This window comes from Heterodontus francisci, chromosome 22, assembly GCF_036365525.1.
Source record: "Heterodontus francisci isolate sHetFra1 chromosome 22, sHetFra1.hap1, whole genome shotgun sequence".
NCBI classification, from domain to species: Eukaryota; Metazoa; Chordata; class Chondrichthyes; order Heterodontiformes; family Heterodontidae; genus Heterodontus; species Heterodontus francisci.
This window is the reverse complement of record NC_090392.1, coordinates 75422584-75447832: the sequence shown is the minus strand read 5'-3', so window position 1 is coordinate 75447832 and position 25249 is coordinate 75422584. Positions and strand designations below refer to the sequence as shown.

The 25249-nt window shown below is 44.6% G+C and overlaps 2 protein-coding genes across 2 annotated transcripts in view; one reads left to right on the top strand and one right to left on the bottom strand.

The window, feature by feature from the left end:
* The window catches only part of ankk1 (ankyrin repeat and kinase domain containing 1), a 31376-nt gene extending 23782 nt beyond the window's left edge, over positions 1-7594 (top strand). Inside the window, exons 10-11 of the mRNA XM_068054264.1 lie at positions 4385-5650; positions 7446-7594. Coding sequence (XP_067910365.1) covers positions 4385-5650; positions 7446-7594 — 1415 coding nt within the window. The remainder of the gene's footprint in view (positions 1-4384; positions 5651-7445) is intronic.
* A 52-nt stretch (positions 7595-7646) lies between these two features.
* LOC137381571 (transmembrane protease serine 5-like) overlaps positions 7647-25249 on the bottom strand; it is a 41513-nt gene continuing 23910 nt past the window's right edge. Inside the window, exons 4-13 of the mRNA XM_068054263.1 lie at positions 22025-22141; positions 21250-21385; positions 18908-19021; positions 17197-17240; positions 14541-14703; positions 13689-13867; positions 11943-12041; positions 11710-11852; positions 10647-10799; positions 7647-7781 (exon numbers count right to left, since the gene is read on the bottom strand). Coding sequence (XP_067910364.1) covers positions 7647-7781; positions 10647-10799; positions 11710-11852; positions 11943-12041; positions 13689-13867; positions 14541-14703; positions 17197-17240; positions 18908-19021; positions 21250-21385; positions 22025-22141 — 1283 coding nt within the window. The remainder of the gene's footprint in view (positions 7782-10646; positions 10800-11709; positions 11853-11942; positions 12042-13688; positions 13868-14540; positions 14704-17196; positions 17241-18907; positions 19022-21249; positions 21386-22024; positions 22142-25249) is intronic.

Genomic DNA, 25249 nt, shown 5'->3' with positions numbered 1-25249 from the left:
CAGCCTCCTTCGCTCCAGGGAAAACAGACCCAGCCTATCCAATCTCTCTTTATAACTCAAGCCCTCCAAACCAGGCAACATCCTTGTGAATCTTTTCTGCACCCTCTCTAGCTTAATCACATCTTTCCTGTAGTGCGGCGACCAGAACTGCACACAGTGCTCCAAAATTGGCCTAACCAACGTTATGTACAACTGTAACATGATGTCCCAACTCTTGTACTCAATGCCTCGGCCGATGAAGGCAAGCTTGCCATACGCCTTCTTCACCACCCTGTCTACCTGTGTTGCCACTTTCAGGGAACTATGTACTTGCACCCCAAGGTCTCTCTGCTCAACAACACTCCCCAGGGCCCTGCCATTCACTGTATATGTCTTGCCCTGGTTTAACTTCCCAAAATGCATCACTTCGCACTTGTCTGCTTTAAATTCCATTTGCCAATCCCTTGCCCACTTTCCCAGTTGATCTATATCCTGTTGTAACCTTAGACAACCTTCTTCACTGTCCGCTATACCACCAATTTTGGTGTCATCTGCAAACTTACTAATCATGCCCCCTACATTTACATCCAAGTCATTAATATATATGACAAACAACAGAGGGCTCAGCACCGATCCCTGCGGCACAACACTGGTCACCGGCCTCCAATCTGAAAAGCAACCCTCCACTACCACTCTCTGCCTCCTATCACCAAGCCAATTTTGTATCCAATTGGTTAGCTCACCCTGGATCCCGTGTGTTCGAACCTTCTGGACTAGCTTACCATGCAGGACCTTGTCAAAGGCCTTGCTAAAGTCCATGTAAACAATGTCCATCGCCCTGCCCTCGTCAATCCTCTTGGTCGCCTCCTCAAAAGACTCACTCAAATTCATGAGACATGATTTCTCACGCACAAAGCCATGCTGATATCCCTAATCAGACCTTGCCTTTCCAAATGCATATAATTCCTATCTCTCAGAATCCCTTCCAATAACTTTCCCACCACTGATGTAAGGCTCACCGGCCTGTAGTTCCCTGGCTTATCCCTGCTGCCCTTCTTAAATAAAGGCACAGTATTAGCTATCCTTCAGTCTTCCGCTACCTCACTCGTGGCTAATGATGATACAAAAATCTCTGCCAGGGCCCCAGCAATCTCTCCTCCCTTGCATCCCATAGCATCCTAGGATACACCTGGTCAGGCCCTGGGGGTCTATCCGCCTTAATGCGCTTCAAAACCTCCAACACCTTCTCCTTTATAATGTTGATATGTTCCAGGATATCGCTGTTCGTTCCCTTGAACTCATTAGCTTCCATGACCTTCTCCACGGTAAATACAGATGAGAAGTATTCATTTAAGACCTCGCCCATTACCCGTGGCTCCACACATAGATTACCACACTGATCCTTAAGGGGACCTACTCTCTCCCTAGCTACCCTTCTACTCCTAATATAGAATCTTTTAGGATTTTCCTTTATCTTATCTGCCAGGGAAATCTCATGGCCCCTTTTTGCCCTCCTAATTTCCTTCTTAAGTGTACTCCTAATCCCTTATACTCCTCAAGGGACTCGCTCGATCCCAGCTGCCTATACCTGACATATACCTCCTTCTTTGTCCTGACCAGACCCTCAGTATCCCTCGTCAACCAAGGTTCCCTAAACTTGCCAGCCATGTCCTTCAATCTAACAGCAACATGCTGGCCCTGAACTCTTCCTATCTCACTTTTAAATGCCTCTCACTTGCCAGATGTCCCTTTACCTATAAACAGCCTCTCCCATTTAACTTTTGAGAGTTCCTGTCTGATGCCATCGAAATTAGCCTTCCCCCAATTTAGGACTTCAATTTGAAGACCAGTCCTATCGTTTTCCATAACTATCTTGAAGCTAATAGAGTTATGGTCATTGGTCCCAAAGTGCTGCCCCACTGACACATCAACCACCTGCCCATCCTCATTTCCTAAGAGGAGGCCCTTCTTTAGTAGGGCCATTCACATACCGCTTCAGAAAACTATCGTGGACACACTTAACATATTCTCCCCCATCTGATCCCTTAGCACTAAGGCAGTCTCAGTCAATATTAGGGAAGTTAAAATCACCTACTATTACAACCCTATACTCCTACACTTATGTGTGATTTCCCTGCATATATGCTCCTCCAATTTCCTCTGACTATTGGGGGACCTATAGTATAATCCCATCAATGTGATCACCCCTTTCTTATTTCTAAGTTCTACCCATATGGCCTCACTGGACGTTCCCCCCGGGATATCCTGTCTAAGTACTGCCGTGATGTCCTCCCTAATCAATAGTGCAACTCCCCCTCCTCTCTTACCTCCACCTCTGTCTTGCCGGAAGCATTGGTACCCCGGAACATTGAGCTGCCAGTCCTGCCCATCCCTCAACCACGTTTCCGTAATAGCTATAACATCACTATCCCATGTACCGATCCATGCTCTGAGTTCATCTGCCTTACCTGTAAGGCTTCTTGCATTAAAGTAAATGCAGTTTAGCCTACCAGACCTTCCACGCTCCCTGTCCTGCCCCTGCTCGGCCTGCCTACTGCACTTGCTTGCTTTAACCTCTGCATTTGCCTCAACTATCTCATCAGAAAGACTACTACTTTGGGTCCCAGCCCCCTGCCAGACTAGTTTAAACCCTCCCGAGTAGTACTAGCAAACCTCCCTGCAAGGATATTGGTCCCCTTCCAGTTCAGATGCAACCCGTCCTTCTTGTACAGGTCACCTCTGCATCAGAAGAGATCCCAATGATCCAAGTAGCTGAAGCCCTCCAGCCTACACCAGCTCTTCAACCATGCATTCATTTGCCTTATCCTCCTATTCCTACCCTCACTAGCACGTGGCACAGGGAGTAATCCTGACATTACAACCCTAGAGGTCCTGCTTTTTAACCTTCTGCCTAACTCCCTATATTTACTTTGCAGGACCTCATCTCTCTTCCTGCCTATGTCGTTAGTACCAATATGGACCACGACCTCTGGCTGCTCACCCTCCCCTTTCAGAATGTCCTGCAGCCGCTCCGAGACATCTTTGACGCTAGCACTAGGGAGGCAACATACCATCCTGGAGTCTCGTTTGCGGCCACAGAAACACCTAGCTGCACCCCTTACGATAGAATCCCCTATCCCCTATCTTCCACCCCTTTTCCTCCCCTGCTGTGCAGCAGAGCCCTCCGTGGTGCCACGAACTTGACTGTTGCTGCTTTGCCCTGGAAGGTCATCCCCCCCAACAGTATCCAAAGCTGTTTGAGAGGGGGATGGCCGCAGGGGACTCCTGCACTACCTGCCCTCTTTTAAAAATGACCTTAGAGGATGTCGCTAGTTATACAACAGCTTAACATGCTGGTATATGGCTGTGATGAATATCTTGACCTAGGATTGGGTGAAAATGCCATCAGGATCCCATGTACCTCATTTATTAATGAGGCTACTAAAATCACCATCCATTAAAATGGAGAATATGCAGGAATCAAGCAGAAAATGGAACTGTTTGTTTTTAACAGTTCTCCTGCTACTTCACTGCCGATTGGGGTCTCTTGGAAGTGTTAAAATTTGTTGGGGTCCTCCACAGAGAACAGTTTGAAAGTCACTGGGTTAATGATAATCGATCTGATCCACTGATGGGCACTCGTCTGTTCTGCCGTAGTCTAGATGCATTGGAGTCCTTAACAGTTAATGAGATAATGCATTCCCTTTAAGACATGTTAAAGATACTTAAAGGAGTTGATAGGGTAGATAGAGCAAAACTATTTTCTCTGGTGAGGGGACCTCAGAACAAGGGGGCAAAACCCTAAAACTAGAACTAAGTTGCGAAGTCAGAGGGTAGTAGGAATTTGGAACTCTGTCCCCCAAAAAGCTGATGAGGCTGGGAGTCAATTGAAAATGTCAAAACTAATAGTGATAGATTTTTGTTGGGTAAAGGGATTAGGGTTATGGAGCCATGGCGCATAATTGGAGTTAAGATGCAGATCAGCCATGATCTAATTGAATGATAGAACAAGCTTGAGGGGCAGAATGGCCTCCTCTTGTTCCTATGTTCCCTTGCAGTCTGTTTAGTACTCTCTTTTATTCACACATTGGTCTTTTCAGTCAGTTTGGCCTTGAGCATTCAAATTTCTCGCACTCTCAAAATTTATGTTTATCTGAATATTCGCCTCAAGTCTAGAACACCTTGTTCAAATGGTTCAAATGAGTTGCCTAAAACAGCTCCCAGGACCTAGCCAGTAAAACTGGTTCTTTCCAGTCTTTCACTTCTGACTTTTGATAATCAGGCAGCGCTAGGATCAGACATAAAACATGGATTGGATTAATGTAATACAAGCTCCATGTTAGTGATACTAGAGATCATAAGCAGGGTGCACCTAATATGCTGTAATGATGTTTTCTAATTGTAGATGAACTCTCCGTTGACTGCAGAAAGGAACTCCTGCAGCTTCTATTAGAAAAAGACATCGGTAACTTGAAGAGAATATTAAGAAAGGAACATGTCACCCTAAACTTTGTGGAGGACTACACTTTGTTGCACCTGGCTGTTCTCACTGGAGATGTGGAATTTGTCAAGCTTGTACTAAGGTATGGAGGCTCTGTAAATGCCCAAACATCCAGAGGGTTAACACCTCTGATTGTAGCCGTACAGAACAGGTTTGTGGACTTGTGCATGTTACTAATTGAGGAAGGAGCTGATGTGAATCTAACGGATGAGGGCAATTGGGCACCTCTGCATTTTGCATCGCAAAATGGGGATGATCGGATTAGCCGTCTGCTGTTGGACAAAGATGCTCATGTCAACATAAAGGAGCATGACGGTTGGTCACCTCTCCACCTGGCATCTCAAAATGGCCATGAAAATGTGATCCGAGTTCTCTTCACCCGCCAAGCCAATCTCGACCTACAGGAAAGTGACAATCGTACATCCCTTCATCTCGCAGCCTATCATGGCCACTATAATATTGCCAAGCTTCTGATTGGGCAAGGAGCTGATTTAAACAAAACACAGGTTGGCCTCAGGACACCACTCCATTTGGCTGCCGAAAGGGGTTTCTTCAGGGTTGCTAGGCTACTGGTGAACAGTGGAGCTGATGTTGACTGTCTGGACCACTCTCATTCCACCCCTTTGCATTTGTCAGCACTGAATGGTCACACGGGGATCAGTAGACATCTCCTGAAACATGGGGCGAACATCAATGAAAAGACCTTACAGAACTGGACTCCTCTGCACCTTGCCTCTCAGAAGGGGCAATTAACAACTGTCCACCTGCTAATTGAAAGTTTCTCTGACCTTGATGTCACTGGAGACATGGAATGGACTCCTTTGCACTTAGCAACATGTTACAACCATGAGGAAGTTGTCTCGGAGCTCCTAGTCAGCGGTGCCAATCCCAATAAAACTGACGAATCTGGGTGGACGCCCCTCCACCTTGCTGCCCACAAAGGCAGACTCCACATTCTCGTGAAATTACTTGATCACAAAGCCAATGTTAATGCCGCCAATAAGTTTGGGTGGACCTCACTGCATCTGGCAGCCCTGAATGGCAATGCTGCTATTGTAAAGACACTGATAAGACACAATGCAGATTTGAAAGCTGAGGACACGTATCAGAACACCCCCCTCCAGCTGGCCATGAAACACCGGAAACAAAGTGTGGTCAGTGTACTTACAGGTGAGGAGTCGTCAAAGGCCGATTCATAACCCTAGATTCATATGTTGCACCATTCCACTGTATCAGGCCAACAAACTCAAAGACGTTAAATGCAATAATCAAGGGACTTGGAAAGTGAAGTGCGTTAGAAAATAGTTCTTCCATATCTGGAACTTGGACTTAAATTCAGACTGAACTGGTAGATTAAAGACCCCTCACTCTGCCAGGGTCTTTTTGTGAAATCAGTGTTGGGGATACCTCAACCCAGATAAATCCTAGTAAATTTGTTACCGTAGCACCAAACTGTTCATAAGAACCTAAGAAATAGGAGCAGAAATAGGCCATGCGACCCCTCGAGCCTGCTCCGCCATTCAATAAGATCATGGCTGATCATCTATCTCAACTCCACCGTCAGCATAATCCCCATATCCCTTGTTTTCCTTTGTATTCATAACTTGCTGATTCATAATCTCACACAAAGCGGTTATCATCTTTCAGAAGATTATGCTACAAAACTATGATTTTTTTGAGCAATTACACTAATGAAATGAGACTCGACGTTGAAAAGCCTCGCCTTTCTCTCTTCAAGACTTTAAGTGAAGATCTCTCTCTTTCTCTCTCTCCCCCTTTATCTCTCTGATCTCCCTCTCTGCTATAATCCTGCAGCTCTAATTCTTCTGCTATTCAACTGTGCTGGGAGTGTGGGATTGTATGAATCCAGATCAATACTTCAACGTAAGGTTTGAGAACAATAACAAGAAAAATGGACGTACAGGAGGAACAAGAAGATGAATAAAAGTGTAGTTTATTTCGAATAAACTGTATTTGTATTCCAAAGAAGAAAAATGATAAACAATAAAAATACTCAACCAGCAAGGCACCAGAGGAATTTAATGAAATTGCTCCCCTTACTGGGTGGTATATGCATTGATCACACGATGAGGTTTTTGATATAGAGGCTGGCAGCACCTATAGCAGGTTTGTAGCAGATCCGTATGGGCAAATTTTACACTCATCTCCCTAAATTTTAATATGAACTCAACACTTTTGCTCGATTTTGCATTTTTTAATAACAATCTCTTTAGTCGTTTGGTAGTACAGAACTTGAGTATTGCAGAAAATAGAGACATTTTGTCGAAGCTTTTTTGTCTTGCACTCATCAGGACAATTCACAAGAATACCAATGTAAGGGAAAGCAATAGATTTATACTGTATGAGAAGAGAGTGCTGATTGGTTGGCAAGTGGACTCTGACAATCAAACAATCTCTTTGTTTTCTCTCTCTCCCTACAACAATAACTTGCATTTATATAGAGCCTTTAATATAGTAAAATGTCACAGGAGCATTATTGACAAAATCTGACACCAAGCCACATAAGGAGCTATTAGGACAGGTGACCAAAAACTTGGTCAAAGAGGTAGGTTTTGAGGAGCATCTTAAAGGAGGAGCAAGAGGTAGACAGGTGCATGCAGGAAATTCCAAAGCTTAGGGGTCTGTGCAGCTGAAGGTAAAGCCATCAATCGTGGAGTGCTAAACATCAGGGATGCACAAGAGGCCAGAATTGGAAGAGTGCAAAATTACAGGAATAGCTCAACCACAGTAGGCGACCCTAGACTGAGCTTCACCCTAGACATTACCAATGCTTGTGATTTGATCCCAGGTCTTCATCTTGCAGCTGGAACAGAGGACAATTGGCTTCCAATACTTGGGATGAGCCTGGATCACTTTAAGCCAAGTTTTTCCTTTAAAATTTGAACATCGTGTGCAAATCATTAAACCTCATGATATTTTCCCTTTTTATTTTTTGATTTTATAGGTCAGTGTCCATTACAAGTGATGGATATAAAGCCAGGAAAGTTACAAAACATTAACCTCTACCATCAAATTCTTGCACGTACTCCATCATTTGAAACTCTGCATCGAACTGTAAACCTGGTATTTCTGACTGATGATGTTCCCATATGAAGGTTTAACATGTTGGTACTAAATTCCTCTGTGTGCTTTCTTGGTGCAGGAGTTAACCCAAAATCTGCCCTTTCATTTCTTTGCTTAGGGTGTTGCTGCCAAGCTCTAGTTTGCCAACCCTCCAGGATTGTCCTGGAGTCTCCAGGAATTGAAGATTAATCTCCTGGACACCTCTGTGAGCAAAACCCTGGGAGAATTATCATAAGGGTATTTTAAAAAAAGTGTTTTTTTTTTCATTTCTTTGAACGCATGGTTTATAAATTATAAAAAAATTGGACAGGGGGAAGAAAAGGCTGTTTGACTGGGTGGGGCGGTTGGAGGCACAGGTCATGTGATGAAACCTTCAGGAATATACTCAACCAGAGTTGGCAACCCTAGGCTAAGATTCCCTCTCATCCACACAAGGCAGTTTAAAGACCACTTCAGCACCAGGCTCCCGCATTATTGCTACATGAACACTCACAGCAGTACTTGTGATCAAAGTGAAGCATTAAAAAAAAAGAGAAGTCTTTTATTTTGGCTATAATACCAATTTGTGTGATTTCATTTTGCCAGGCAGTCTCTTAAGAGTCATGTCCTGCCCATAACGTTCTGCAAAATTTGTACTGGAAACAGGGACAGACTCTCAAACAGTGAATTCATGAGGTGTGCTGAAAATGCATTTTAATTTTTTGTTTTTTGATGTGGTAAATGTCAATGTGCTCAAGTAGCTGAAGAATATCAACCGCCGTTTATTTGGTGAGTTTTAGATGTGTGAAGGACTGTTTTTATAAGAGGAGTTGAACATATGTAAAATAATAGAGGAGGTAGCTGACTGCATCAGGTACACTAATATCCCATTATGGGAAAATCAGATTACTGGGCTCTTTTAAAAAAAGAACACATGGTTAATCTCACTCAGTGAGCCTGGAGTCATAACATTTTTTAAACCTTCCTCGCATTGAGAGAATAACTTAAGCAGATTCTCGAGGTCTAATGCCAGGGCATGGCACTTGTGCAAAACCTTCAGATCACTCGGAGTCGCTGGCTACTCCTCTTCCTCATGTTGTTTAGAAGATCCTAGAATCTCTTCTAAGAGGCGGAGGTGTCCCAACTCTGAGAGAGAGAAAGTTATACAATCAAGTTTTTTATTCTTTTCTTAAAAACACAGGAACAGGATGAGGCCATTCAGCCCCTCGAGCCAGCTCCGCTATTCAATTAGATCATGGCTGATCTGCAACTCAACTCTATTTACCTGCCTTAACTCCATAGCCCTTGATTCCCTTACCTATCTATCAATCTATCAATCTGTTTGATCGATAATGATTGAAACTGATCATTATTCAGGGTATAAAGAGTACAACAGATTGTACTGAGGCTAGGAATCCTGCGGCGAGTAACTCACCTCCTGACTCCCCAAAGCCTATCCACCATCTACAAGGCACAAGTCAGGAGTGTGATGGAATACTCTCCACTTGCCTGGGTGGGTGCAGTTCCAACAACACTCACGAAGCTCGGCACCATCCAGGACAAAGCAGCCCGCTTGATTGGCACCCCATACACAAATATTCATTCCTTCCACCACCGACGCACAGTGGCAGCAGTGTGTACCATCTATAAGATGCACAGCAGCAATGCACCAAGGCTCCTTAGACAGCACCTTCCAAACCCACGATCTCTACCAACTAGAAGGACAAGGGCAGCAAATACATGGGAACACCACCACCTGAAAGTTCCCTCCAAGTCACACACCATCCAGGCTTGGAACCATATCGGCGTTCCTTCACTGTCACTGGGTCAAAGTCCTGGAACGCTTTTCCTAACAGCACTTTGGCTGTACCTACCTCTCATGGACTGCAGTGGTTCAAGAAGGCAGCTCATCATCACCTTCTCAAGGGCAATTAGGGATGGGCAATAAATGCTGGCCTGGCCAGTGACGCCCACATCCCATGATTGAATAAAAAAAAAAATTTGGACTCATGGGCAGGATTTAATGAGGAGGCAGTGTCCCCGCCCACCGGTTGGAGCCAGGGCCGAACCCGCGTCTGCCAGCCCTGGAAGAATGTCGCTATTTTGCGTGGCTCAGGCAATTAATTGCCTGAGGTCATGGCTTCTGCCCCTCTGAGGCAGGGAGTCCTGCCTCCATGAGCTGCCGGCCAATCAGAGGACCAGCAGCTCTTCAGTCCCGGACTGCAGCAGGCCTCTGACCCAGCCAATGATGGAAGCTGCAGAAGCAGGTGAGTGGGGCCGAGGTTTGCCAGGGCCAATCAGCTAGGCCCTGGCAAGGGGAATGGAGGTCGATAGCAAGGGCAGGGGGTTGGTTTTCCAGTAGGGCAGCCTGTGCCGCTGTGGAAGGGGGGGCCTTCTGTGGGGCACAGTGTGCCCAATCATGAGGGACCACACGGAGCTGTCAAGGAGGTTTTACTGGGCGGCCTCCCCTGGTGGCAGGATGCCTAAACACCCCTGATAAAATACCAGCATCGGTGGGAAGAACCCCTAAAGTGGCCATTAATTGGCCACTTAAGGGCCTCAATTAGTCTAAGCATGGGCGGGCCGTCCACCACCTTCCCTACCTCCCAACCCACTCCCTGGGGAGGTGTAAAATTCCAGCCCATGTCTCCAGATCTTTAGTCCCAGCCTCTGGATTACTAGCCCAGTAACATAACCACTATGCTACCATACACCATAGAATTTATGTACCTATAAGGCAACTGGGTGTTAATGAGATGTTATTCACTTATTTTTGTCCTTGCATTCACTGCACCTTGATAAGGTTCAAATTAGTGAGTAAGCACAGCAGCTTTTGCCCAAAATCAACACAGTACTTAAGATGAATAACCGGCTTTTGAAAGTGACATAGTGCAAACGAACATTGGTCAATGTCATTTTTTGGTCAATACGTTTTAAGTGATGGGGACTGTATTAGAAAACTACTGTTTTGACCATTCAGCCATAGCCCAGTTGAGAGATAGATAGAAAAAGATGGAGATATACTGGATGTAACTGAGAATATTATTGATGAAGGATAAACCCATAGCACTACTCTTTAATTCTCTAGAATTGGATCGCTTACCTCAATAACATTGTATATCCAATCTAGGAACTCGGACACCTTTGTATAAACTCCTGGGTGATTAGCTTCAGCACAGCCGATGCCCCAACTCACTATTCCGATCAAATGCCAAGCTTGGACATCCTCACATACCAAAGGGCCACCACTGTCTCCCTGCAATGTACATTCACAGTCAGTGTTCATTAAATCTCTCGGGCACGGGGCTGGCCACACAAAATTGTCCACAGTCCAATGCAAATTGCTGATCCCACTTGAGGCCGAAGAGATAAGGGGCGTGGGAAGTAGAATGTTCATACTGGAGTGGTAGGGGGCGCTTCTTTTGGGTTCAGGGCAATAAACATTTTTAGGACAGAATAGAAGAAGCTCTCCTCAACTTCCAGGTCAGGTATAGCACTCTGCATCTGTCTGTCCTGTACCTGACACTGGAAGTGTTTTATGTTGCTACTGAGCAACAAAGCTGGAAAATGCATTGCATCTCCCAACACTGGCATCCTTTCCCTTGAACGTCATATAAAAAGGAAACAAAAAGAAAAAACTTGCTTTTATATAGTGTCTTTCATGACCTCAGGATGCCCCAAAGCGCTTAGCCAATGAAATTACTTTTGAAGTGTAGTCACCGTTGTAGTGTCGGAGTTGCAGCAGCCAATTTGCGTACAGCAAGCTCCCACAAACAGCAAGGTGATAATGACCATATAATCTGTTCTAATGATGTTGATGGAGGGATCAATATTGCTGAGGACAAAGTGGCGAATTTCCTCACCCTTCTTCAAATAGTACCATGGGATCTTTTATGTCCACCTGAGAGGACAGATGGGGCCTCAGTTTAACGTTTCATCCCAAAGAAGGCACCTCCGACAGTGCAGCATTCCCTCAGTACTGCAGTGAGACTGACAGCCTACAGTTTTGTGCTACACTGGGACTTGAACTCACAACCTCTGTCTCAGGGGCGAGAATGCTACCCACTGATGCCAAGGCAATTAACATACAATAACTGACTTCCCTTATTAGAATGAGAAGCAAAGTAATTTTCGATCCATGTGCCTTTTCTCTAACCTCAGCTCACCTGACATGCATCAACTTTTCCCTCCTTGTATCCTGCACACAACATTCTGGGAGATATGGCACCATTGTACATGCAGGTGCTGTTACATCTCTCAGTGCTAATGAGAGGGACAGATGCTTCCTTTAAAATATCTTCTACCTTATCTGGAAGGAACAAATTGAGAATGAATGAGTCAAATCCAAAGATTCCTCTACTGTATAAACAATCTTCATCCTGGTGTCTCTAATACTTACAGGAGTCTGCACTTGTATGGCCCCAGCCAGATATCCAACACTTTTTACCCAATGCAACCTGCTGGTTGTACCCTGGTAGACAGACTGCTCTCACCGTATCTGTAAAACAAGAAATGATGTGAAGATGCTACCACTGCTGACAATTTGAAAATAAAAACAGAAGGAGGAAAAAAACAGCTGACCTCTGTAAAGGGAAAGACAGGTTAATGTTGCTGGAGGAAATGCAACCAAAATGTTAGCCTTTCTCTTCTCTCATTACAGATGCTGGGCAGCCCTCCTGCGTATTTCTATTATTTTCTGTTCTTATGAAAGAAAGATCGTATTGATATAATGCCTTATTCCTCCTCTCAGATCTGTTTCCTCACACACTAAATGACTTTGAATTGTTGTCACTGTTGTTACGTAGTAAACACACATGGTAGCGATTTTATGCACACAAGATTCTCTCATAAACACCAATGAGATGGCTGACCAGTTGATATGTTTTTAATGTTAGAATTAGTTGAGGGAGGAAAGTTGGCCAGGATTTCCTGCTCTCATATGAAGAATGGGATGGATATGGTTGAAGGTATATGAGTGAGAGCGTCTTAGAAACACAGGAATAGGAGTAGGCCATTCTGCCACTCAGGCCTACTCTGCCATTTAATTAATTCATTGCTGATCTGCACCTCAACTCCTTTGCTCCAATTCCCTCTTATACCCTTGCCTAATGAAAATCTATTGATCTCAGTTTTGAAAATTTCAATTGCTCCCCAGAATCCAATGTATTTTGTGGGAGAGAGCTCCAAAATTCTACTAACCTTTGTGTGTAAAAGTGCTTCCTGATTTTAATCCTGAACAACCTAGCTCTGATTTTGAGACTATTTCCCCATGTTCTTGATTCCCCCACCAGGGGAAATACTTTCTCCATATCTACTTTATCGAGTTATTTTAACATTTCAAACACGTCAATCAGATCACCCCTGAATCTCCTGTACTCAAGAAAATGTAAGCACACTTTATGCATCGAAAGCCCGCCAGCTATTTACTCTAGTCATTAAGATTCCAACAGCGTCATTCCTCCTGTAGCTGCCAGTTTATATTTGGCTGCTATACAAAACTGGGAAATTTCCTGACAAGTTGTCCATTGATTTTCTGGTAATGTTTTTGGAGGAGTTCTCCCAATGTGTCGGTAAGGTTTCCCAACTTTCCTCTTTGTACTGAGCTAAGCAGGCCCTGAAAAAGTAAGGCCTGACCTCCATCCTGTACTGAGTTAGCAGGGGCAAAGGTTAGGATTGCCTCAGGTATTAATGGTTAGGGTAAGGGGGAAAGAAATCAACCAGAGTCATTAGTCTTAATTAATATAGGTTAATTAGTGCTGGAAAATGCACAGCTATATTTGCCAAGAGATTACAGGGTCCTATGTAATGCCTACCATGGTTGAACAACTTAACTAACTACAGTTGAATAGTTGGTGGGCACTCATTGTCTAGGCTGAGCTATGAAGAATGAACATGTGAGAGATGGAAGGACCCGTAACACAGCAAATAATCCCTTCTGGAGAGAAGGTGGGGGAAGGTTGAGGTGGGGGGGGGGGGGGCGGGGAAGGTTGAGGTGGGGAGAGAATGGGATGGGTGTTGGAGGGGGAGAGAGAATAAAATGGTGTTTGTATTAGAAACCTCGGTTGACTTTTACTAGGAATCCATTGTACAGATTTTGGCTGAGGAAGGAACAATCTGTGTGTCCGAATTAAACAAAAGTTCATACTTGAATATTCAATTGGGTTTTTTAGCTTCATGAGGGCGATATCATAGTCATGAGTGGCATGATCATAGTTATTGCTGAAGATGATTTTCTCGACCATGTAGCTTGTTTGGCTACTGAACCAGATGACCTGTCTGTCCAAAATGCCGGCAAACACTTGCCATTTGTAAGCAAGTGGTGATCTGTAACAGGAAGACACTGTTAATTGCCCTGCAGTTCAAGAAACTTCTACATCAAGTAGTAAAATTCCACAAGGTGTTTCGTAGGAGTGATTCACAGGAGAATTAGAGGAGCGTAGAGATCTTTTTTTATTCTTTCATGGGATGTGGGCGTCACTGGCAAGGCCAGTATTTGTTGCCCAACCCTAATTGCCCTGCACAATGAGTGGCTTATTAGGCCATTTAAGAGGGCAGTTAGGAGGGGAGTTAAGAGCCAACCACATTGCTGTGGGTCTGGAGTCACATGTAGACCAGACCAGGTAAGGACAGCAGATTTCCTTCCCTAAGAACCACAGAAAAATTACGGCACAGAAGGAGGCCATTCAACCCATCGTGTCTGCGCCGGCTGAAAAAACTAGCCGCCCCAAGGACATTAGTGAACCAGATGGTTACAAAATGCAAATGATGTGCATAAAAGTAATTCCAGTCACTTAGTAGTGTATTCTCCATGCACGGTTGATGGGGAAATTACCCATTTGTCTCCATTCTGGCTGGGAATACTGGTGTCACTATAGGCAGCTGCCAAAACCCTAAACCATCAGATCTCCTCCAGGATAGGCATTAAGATACAAATATTCCATGAATATTATTTGATTCTTATCTCCCATGGATCAATTGGAAACAAAGGATGACTTACTTGTGTACACAGTGTGCTGCAGTTATGATCCAGTATTGGTCTATGATGGAGCCTCCACACACATGGTTGTAGTTATAGTACAATGTGACCTGCCAGGGCCAACTCCCCTGTTTAGCTTCCTGACCTCCAATTATCATGGAGAAATCATGCTTCTCCCCACAGTCTTCATATTGAGGAAGACAATAATGTAAAGGTTAGACAGACTTGCATTAAATAGCAATTTTCATGACCACTAAACAACTCATGGTGCTTCACAGCCAGTTAAGTACTTTTGAAGTGTAGTCCAAGTTGTAATGTAGGAAACACAGCAGCCAATTTGCACACAGCAAGCTCCCACAAACAGCAATGTGATAATGACCAGATAATCTGTTTTTTGTGATGTTGATTGAGAGATAAATATTGCCCTAAACACCAGGGATAACTTCCTTGCTGTTCTTCAAAATAGTGCCATGGGCTCTCTTACATCCACCTGAGAGAGCAGACTGGCCTTGCTTTAATGTCTCATCCAGAAGATCTCTGGCAGTGCAGCACTGCCTCAGTACTGAACTGGATAGTCAGTCTCGATTTTTGTGCTCAAGTCCTGGACGGAACCTTGAACCTGGAACCTGGTTGCTCAGAGGCAAGAGTACCAACTGAACCATGGTTGGCACTGTTATGGCTCCTGAATACTAATGGCATACAAGGGTCTCAATTTAAACTGTTGATATCTAAGAAGTGATGAAGGGCCACTATTTTCAGTATGCCAGTTGTTTATGTTTGAGATTGTGGGATCAATGCTCAAGATTTATGACTTGCAAGGATCCCAACTTTGTTCCACTGTTAAATGGGCTAATGTACCATTGACAAGACATTGACTATACAAACTAAGGAAGATCCCCGGCTCAGCCCCTGGTCCGTGCTGAGTTTGTATATCTCGGCTAGAGTGTTGGTAGTTCTTAAAGAATACCTCGGTGCCCCTGGTCTGTAGTCTTGGATTCCCATCCCTAATTTCCATCCAATGACCCTCAGTGTTCTTGTGTGTTTGTGCATGCATGATGTCAAGTGATAATGGGATTTCCTGCTGAGCAGTGATGACCCACAAGGTCGAACAGCCTGCTATTACTCGCTACCAATGCTCACAATGAAGAATGGATGCTTGAGAGAGCTATCAGAGGCAGCAACTGTGCAGCAAGAGGGCCAGCGGGAGTCAGTGTCAGACTGACAGAAAAGGGAAGGAGATTGGGGCAGGGTGGGGCCAGGTGGCAATGAGTGGAAGCTGGCCAATTCCTCAAGGAGGGAGGGAGGGGAAATCAGATGATGAGTCACCTCAGCCTGGGCAATGCAGAGAGTTATTGAATCATCCAGCGGAGAAGGAGGCCATTTGGCCCTTTGAGCCTGTGCTGGCTCCTTGAAAAAGCTATCCAATTCGTCCCACTCCCTCCTCCTCTTTTACTACAGCCCTGCAAAATTTTCCCCTTTAAGTATTTATCCAATTGCCTTTAGTAAGTTACTATTGGATCTGCTTCCACTGCCCTTTCAGGCAGTGCATTCCAGATCACAACAACCCACTGTGTAAATAAAATCCTCATCTCTCCCCTCCGGTTCTTTTGGCCAATTATTTTAGTTCTGTGTTTTCTGGTCACGGACCCTCCTGTCACTTGAAACAGTTCCTCTTTATTTACTCTATCAAAATCCTTCATAATTTTGAACACCTCTTTGAATTCTCCTCTTGACCTCCTCTGTTTTAAAGAGACCAATCCCAGTTTCTCTGGTTGTATCCAATCTCTCTAATTTCTCATGCGCATGGTGCAAGGGAGAGAAGTTATCTCTAAGAATGGTTTAAAAATGATCGATAAGGTAATAAAAAATATTTAAAATTAGTATATAGTATTTTAAAATATTCAGGACAATAACGCGCACAGGAGTCACTATGGGTTTTTGCACAGACCCACTGCTCCACAAATTGGTGAGATTCAAGGTCACAGCTGAAATTCCTCGACAGGTACTGGAGATATACCTTTAAGAACCTTCCAGAATATTCAAATAAAGTGATTTGCTGACAGGGTGAGATGAAGTAATGTGGGAGGAGGCTTGTGTGGAGTATAGACTATTTGGCCCAAATGGCCTGTTTCTCTGTAGTAAATGCTGTGTAATTCTATGCAAATATTTCTATCTTCTCCTGCGCACCTTCATTCTCTCTCACTTTTCAAGTTCCAGGAATGATGGCGCTGCCTTCGTATGATTTTTCAGAGAGGCCTATTAAAAGGGCGACATCAAAAAGTGTTTGTCAAACATATTTTGCAATGTCACAATTCCTCTGGGGTTCATTCTTGTCCCGAGGTAAAGACGGGGCCCCTTAAAAATCAACTCCCCAAATACACAAACAAAAGGTTCATCTTCAATTGTTCCAGCCAATGTGGTCAGTCAGAAATAAGTTAGAATTGCCTGCTTATGGCAGAATGGTTTAACCAAGCAAATTCCAGGATATTGACCCAGCGACAATGAAGGAACTGCAAATATATGTTTAAGCCAGGATGGTGTGTGACTTTGAGGAGAATTTGTAAGGTGAAACACTACTCTTTCCCAGTGCTAATGGACCTGCTGTACTTTCCCAGTTTGAGACCAATGAATCAAAGCAATGTCGATTAAAAATTCTATTTTGAATAATTATACTTACCAGAGCATTTCAATTTTATTACTTTTCCAGATGCACAGCTAGCCCTAGAGAAAGGAACAAGAAGAATTCATTTGCAGTAAGATACCTGAGGATTTCAAATACCTGTCACCAGTGGGAGTTAATGAATAAGTGGATGATGGATATATTTTGTATCTTCCTGTTCTGCTGATTCAGGTTGATGCTAACAAGGATGTTGCTAGAAAGAAAGGAAGAATTTCTATTTATATAGCACTTTTTACAGCCTCAGGATGTTCAAAAGTGCTTTACAATGAATTAAGCACTTTTGAAGTCTAGTCACTGTGCAATGTAGGAAACAGGGCAACCAATTTTCACACAGCAAGCTCCCACAAACATCAGTTTGACAATGACCAGATAAACAGTTTTTTACAGATGTTGTTTGAGGGATAGATATTGGCCAAAATACAGAGGCGAACTCCCCTGTTCTTCTTCAAAATAGTGCCATGGGATCTCTTATGTCCACCCAAAAGGGCAGGGTGGGAGGGTGCACCTTGGTTTTACTGTCCCATCTGAAAGACAGCACCTCCAACAGTGCAGCACTGGAGCTTCAACCTGGATTTTGTGCTTAAATCTCTGGCAGGAAGTGGTGGAGGGTGTGGTTGGGGAGTGGCGGTGGGGGTGGGGGGGGGGGGGGGTCCCTGAACCCACATTCTTCTGACTTTAAGGCAAGAGGGCTACACACTGAGCCACAGATGGAATCTTATACCAGTCCACCTGTACAATTGCACAGGGCTGACAAACGAGTCAGAGACCCCAGACACATCCACTGAAGGGACAGCTACGCAATAGTAACAGCTGATCCCAGGTCAAACTGTCATTAATTTGTCATGATCGTACGTGTGCAGATTTGACATCAGATGAAGTTGGTAGTATTTAGGAACATTGTCTAATGAAATGTAGGGCCCGCAAATTGAGCTCTTGCACAAGACTCCCCCAAGGCAAATATTTTTCAGCACAATTTGAAGAGGAGCAGAGGGTTGTCACAACATCCTGGTCAACATTCCTCCCTCAATCACCAAAAAAACATAGATTAACTGGCTACTCACTGTTGGTGAGATGTTGCTGGGATAAAATGGTTGTCAGATTTGCCAGCCTCATGACATTCACTACAATCCGAAAGTATTTCATTACATGAAATGCATGGAGACATTTGGAGATGAAAATGTGCTATATGAATTCTGATTTTGTTACATGTTCTGCTTTGCCAGTAGTGTGCTCTTTTGGAGTCAGGTAGCTCCGGGTCCACTCTAACTGCCATTAAAATAAACAAGAGCCGATTTTCCAAATGTGCTCTCTTGGTGCAGGTTTCACCAGGCAGGCCAGCCTATTGGGAATTGCCCGCGTTCTCCAAAAATTCCCTTTTAAAAGCCGCAATTGAATCTTCCTGAGGGAGTGCATTCCAGATCCTAACCACTCGCTGCGTGGAAAAACTTTTCCTCATGCTGCCTTTGACTCTTTTGCCAATTACCTTAAATCTGTGTCCTCTGGTTCTTGACCTTTCTGCCAGTGAGAACAGTTTCTTCCTATTCAGACCCCTCATGATTTTGAACAGCTCTATCAAATCTTCTCTCAACCTTCTTTTCTTTAAGGAGAACAACCACAGGTTCTCCAATCTATCCACGTAACTGAAGTCCCTCATCCCTGGAACTAGTGTAATTATAAATTTGAACAGATCTGAGGGAATGGTGCAAACCTGTGGCTCCAGATCTTTTCTAAATCATTGTCCTGCCCATTAGTGATTTCAGCGAATCCTTGTGTGTAATTGGGTCCAATCTCGCTCACAATCATTACACTGGAATTAAGGTATCTGTAGAATAAAACACAAACGTTTGGATTGCTGTTACACCTTCTGGAGTTTACTTAATCCCTGTCAACATCCACAGCCAACCCACCAATATTGCTATTTCTCACCCTCTTACTATGCTTTGAGTGCAATACTTTCTATGGAGACAAATCAACTTTCCTTTTTGATTCAAATCTTTGAAACTCTTTGGTTTTTGAAACGTGGGTTTGAAGTTTGAGGATCTCCCTGTCTAACAGTCTGCAATGTGATGGACACCAGCTGTGATACCCTCTTACTTCTTTTGGGCCTCCTTATCTCGAGAGACAATGGATACGCGCCTGGAGGTGGTCAGTGGTTTGTGAAGCAGCACCTGGAGTGGCTATAAAGGCCAATTCTAGAGTGACAGACTCTTCCACAGGTGCTGCAGAGAAATTTGTTTGTCGGGGCTGTTGCACAGTTAGCTCTCCCCTTGCGCCTCTATCTTTTTTCCTGCCAACTACTAAGTCTCTTCGACTCGCCACATTTTAGCCCTGTCTTTATGGCTGCCCCCCAGCTCTGGCGAACGCTGGCAACTGACTCCCACGACTTGTGACCAATGTCACAGGATTTCATGTCACGTTTGCAGACGTCTTTAAAGCGGAGACGTGGACGGCCGGTGGGTCTGATACCAATGGCGAGCTCGCTGTACAATGTGTCTTTGGGGATCCTGCCATCTTCCATGCGGATCACATGGCCAAGCCATCTCAAGCGCCGCTGACTCAGTAGGGTGTACAAGCTGGGGATGTTGGCCGCCTCGAGGACTTCTGTGTTGGAGATACGGTCCTGCCACCTGATGCCAAGTATTCTCCGGAGGCAGCGAAGATGGAATGAATTGAGACGTCGCTCTTGGCTGGCATACGTTGTCCAGGCCTCGCTGCCATAGAGCAAGGTACTGAGGACACAGGCATGATACACTCGGACTTTTGTGTTCCGTGTCAGTGCGCCATTTTCCTGTGGCACACCGCAGGCTGCGCATTATACAACAGCTTAAAACAATAATTTATATTCACAGAGTGCCTTTAACATCATAAAATGTCTCAATGCACTGCCCAGGAGTGTTATAAAGCAAAATTAGACAATAATCTGCATAAGGCAGATGACCAAAAGCATGGTCAAAGAGCTGGTTTAAGGAGTATCTTAATGGAGGAAAGAGAGGTAGAGAGTCATAGAGATTTAGAAAGGGAATTTCAGAATTTAGGGCCCAGGCAGATGAAAGCATGGCCATCAATGGTGAAGCAATTAAAATCAGGGATGTTCATGAGGCCAGAATTAGAGGTTCACAGATATCTCAGAGGGTTATGGAGCTGGAGGAGATTACAGAGGATGGGAGGGGAAATGCAATGGAGAGATTTGAAAACAAAGATGGAAATTTTAAAATCAAGACGTTGCTGGACCGGGAGTGAATGTAGGTCAGCAAGAATAGGGAGGAGAGGGAACGGGACTTGGTGCAAGTTAGGACACGGGCAGCAGAGTTTTGGATGACCTCAAGTTTATGGCGGTTAGGATGTGGGAGGCTGGTCAGGAGGGTCTCGGAATAGTCAAGTCTAGAGGTAGCAAAGGCAAGGATGATGGTTTCAACAGTAGATGAACTGAGGTAGGGATGAAGTCGGGCGATGTTACAGATGTAGAAATAGGCAGTGCCGATGATATGGATATATGGTCTGAAGCTATCCAGTAAATAATATACTATAGTCTATGCACTATCCTTTACATAACATTCATACTGGGCATTATCTGTTTATGATACTCTCATGCCTGTTTAGTCATACACTATATGAAACTGTTCAATGCACACTGTGCATAACATAATACAAATTATTCATTATTCTGTTTATAAAACTCTTCAGGCTGAATTATATCCTATAAATACACAACAGATTGTTATCCTATGTTTAACACTTTGTAATTTTGACAGGAGTCTGCTGGAATAGCCAAAAAAAAAGGCTAGGAGCCAGATAAGTTGAGCCCTGACTGAAAATGGCCCTGTTCAGTCTTCGCCTGTCCCTTATGAGTTCGTTGTGGTACGGAGCCTGAATAAGGACCAGGTAGCCCCAACATTTGGAGTACTTGGAGCCTTCAGAGGGACCTGTGGATGGTCAATGGAGGTTTGCCTGGTCAAACCAGTTGTACTTCCAACAGGAGGGGTTGTCCTGGCGAGAGTTTAAAAAGTTCTCATTGTACACTAATGTATTGGGTGAGGAATCACAGCGTACTTGATATGTCCCATGTATCTGCACATCAGTTTACCCAGCGAGGAGTTCCACTTGTCGTCACACACGGGAAGCCATCCTTGCCACGATTGGTGATGTATTTCCAGTAGGGAGTTCTCAGTATTAATTCTGAAAGAGACTAAATACAAATCATTGATAATCAAAACAGATTTCACTCTCTGACGCTGCTAAGTTAGATTCCTATTGATTCACATTGCTTTACTTCATCACTACCTTCAAAAGTAGTATTGAAGGAACCGTCCCAGGAGCAAACTAACTCCGGGAGCAGGCTCACACCTGGAGCAGACTAACTTCAGGAGAGTCTAACTCAAGGAGCAGTGTAACTCCAAAAGCAGACTCACTCCAGCGGAATAATTCCAGGAGCAAACTAACTCCAGGAATAGACTCACACCAGGAGTGGAATTACTCTGGGACAAGAGTAACTCCAGAAACAGACTCACACCAGGAGCAGACTAACTCCAGGAGCAGATTAACACCAAGAGCAGACTAAATTCAGGAGTAGACTCACTCCAGGAGTGGACTAACTCCAGAAACAGACTCACACCAGGAGTAGACTCACACCAGGAGCAGACTAACATCAGGACCGTCCAACTATCAACGTTATTGCCAACCATCCAAGTATAGAAAGAGAACCATTAGCTGAAATGTCAATAGCTAAGAGGGATGAACAGAACTGCTCTCCAACCCAGTCAACCTTCACCTTATGTTTACAAATAAAACCAAGTCCTTTCTAAGAAAGCTACAGTATATCACCAACCTGTCCTTGGAGCTGTACTGTTGACATGGTTGTCAGTTCCATTGCAGTCAGTTGTGGGTGCATTCCCTCCTTTTGGTATCAAGGTTTTATTTTCAATCGGCCTCTCCAAATACCTTACTAATATAAAACAAAAAAATTAAAGGGAAGACATTTTTAGTTGCTAGGATAACTCACAGGGCTGGGCTCTCCATCTCACACTTCTCATGCACACTACAATAATTAGAAAATAAGGAAAACGGAATATATAGAATAACTTATGGGCTTGTGAGATGCAGTGAGGTCTTTCCTGATCTTCCAGCATATCTTTGGCAATTTCCCTCAAACAGCAATAAGATAATGAGCAGATTATCTGTTTCAGTGATGTTGGTTGATGGATACATGTTGACCAGGACTGCCCTGCTTATCTTCAAATAGTGCCATGGGATCTTTTACTTGCACCTGAGAAGGCGCTTCGCTTTAATGTCTCATCTGAAATATGGCTCCTTCAACAATGCAGCACTCCTTCAGCGCTGCACTGTGGAGTGTTGGCCTAGATTTTGTGCTCAAGTCTCTGGATTGAGACTTCAAACCCACAGCCTTCTGACTCAGAAGTGAGCGTGCTACCCTCCGAGACGTGGTTTACGCCTCAGGCAAGATTTTGAGCCCCCGCTGCAAATGGGAACAGAGATGGGTGGGAGCTAAAAATAGCCCCACCAACCAGCGGACAGTTCCCCAGCTCCAACCACCTCTGGGCCATTTTTGCAAGTGGCCGACACGGCTCATGAAGCGCCTATTAAGATCAATTAAAGGAGGCTGGCTGGGATTTTCTAGTCGACTTCCAGGTTCCCGCAGCCGGCGGGGGCCAGTCTAGGTGCCTGGAGGCGGCCTCCCGGCGGCAGGGTAGGGGCCAATGATCTAGGCAGGCCTAGCGACCCTCTCTGTGCGCCAAGGTGCTGCAAAAGCTGCAGGCCACCCTGTACAGGGTTCCTCCTCCTGCTGCCACCGCACCCTCCCCCACGCATCTCCCCACACAGTGATGGCCTTACAGCAAGATCTATTTTCCCATTTCTCTTTTAAAAAGTTGGAGATACTTACCCTGCTCCTTTCAAGCTGGAAGGCCTCTGATTGGTCCTCCAGCTTTGACAGCCTACCTGCCATCCTTAATTGGATGGCGAGTCTGCCCTCTGGCCATTAATTGGTCACCCCAGGAAAAATCACAGAGTAGCTGTTTCCCCTGGGGGCAGGTTCAGGACCCCCAGATTGTCCTGACCTCTGTTTCCTGCCCCCAGTGGGAAAAACTTGCCTCTCATGAATTAAGAACATCCAGTTGATATGTGGTCTACATGCTTGACTCTGCCAAGAGAGCATTGATGTGCTATGTTTGAGTTCAGCACTTCCGAATAAGTGAGTGGAAAACAGTCAGCCAGGGTTCCTTCTCTTCCAGATTGAGCAAATCCCATTGGAAAGGGCGGATATTTGAATGGAAATGCCTCTGGTTAGTGCCCATTGAACAGTCCAGGACAAAATAGCCCATTTAATCAGCACCCCGTCACCACCATAAACATTTACTCCCTCCACCACCGGTGCACAGTGGCAGCAGTGTGTACCATCTACAAAATGCACTGCAGCTACTCACCAAGCCTCCTTCGACAGCACCTTCCAAACCCACGGCCTCTACCATCTAGAAGTAAAAGGGCAGCAGATGCATGGGAACACCACCACCTGCAAATCACACACCATCCTGATTGGAACTATATCGTTGTTCCTTCACTGTCACTGGGTCAAAATCCTGGAACTCCATCCCTAAAGCACTTTGGGTGTATCTACACCACATGGACTGCAGTGGTTCATGAAGGTGGCTCACCACCACCTTCTCAAGGACAATTAAGGATGGGCAATAAATGTGACATCCACATCCCATGGAAGAATAATTTTTTGAAAATGTTCCCCAATATAAATTAGTGCCTTCAGTGGGGGTGGGGTGGGGGGGGGAGGTGTGGTGGTGGGTGAAGGTGAGAGGGGGGAGGGCTATGTGTTGAGCAACATTGATTTTATTTGATGTAAGATATTATGGTGTAATTCTCTGTACAGACACACCTGTATATTACTCATCTAATGATAGGAGTTTTGCATTAAAATTCTATTAAGTTAGCAATTAGATTGCGGAACGGCATTTTTTTGACAGATTATTATTCACAGTTAAATAAAACACAATAGTTGAAACTCAGTGTGGGCCAATGCTACCCTAGAAGCACATTCAGTCTGCTTGTCCTCAGATTATCCCTTTAGTTTCCAGCAGTCAGCTCTTAAATGCCCTGCTCTATTACAATGGAAGCACACAGGTCACCGGGTCTCACTCCTACTCACAGAACCTACCTTTTGGAGTAGGGCCCTGTGTCTCCTGCTTTTCCTTCCTTCCCAGGACTGCTTGGGCTTCTATCACCTTCCCACCCTTTGTCCTTTTCGGATTTGTGGTGGTGATTAGGAAAGGTTTCCCTCTGGGAAACCGACTTATAAATGACATCAGACTCAACGGCCAGGACTGAGGCTTGCCGGGCTCTATGAGCCATCTGTTCATCTTCATGTGTCTTTTTGGAGAGCAGGAGAGAGTTTTTAAATTCCTCTAACAAAATTACTTCTCTGAGATTTTCATAGCTGAGCTGTACTTTAAGAGCCCTCAGCCACTCGTCAAAAGCCAGCTGCTTATTTCTCTCAAACTCCAGGTAAGTTTGATCAGTTTGCTTCTTGAGGGTTCTAAACTTTTGGCGATGGCTTCCGGTACTAACTCATATGCCCCGAGGATTTTTTATCAGTTCATAATTTGATGAACTTTCATATGGCAACATAGAATAAACCTCATGGGCTTTTCCGGTTAATTTACCCTGTAACAGCAGAGTCCAGGCCTCAGCTGGCCACTTTAACTGCCTTGCCAGTTTTTCAAAAGACATAAAAAATTCTTCCACATCTCCCTCATTGAATTTGGGATCAGTTGGGAAAGTTTTAACAATCCTGTACCCAGCCCTAAATTACACTCCTCCATATTGGCTATGCTTTCACTGGGGTTACTCTGTCGCCCCCCCCTAGTTAACTCAAGCCACTTTAGCTCCCTCTCTTTGCATTCTTTCTGGAAGGTTCTTTCTCTTTCTCTCTCCTTTCTTGCCTTTTCTCTCTCCTGTCTCTCTTTTTCTTCATGTTCCTTCTGGAAGGCTCTTTCTTTCTCTCTCTCCTGTCTCTCTTTTTCTATCT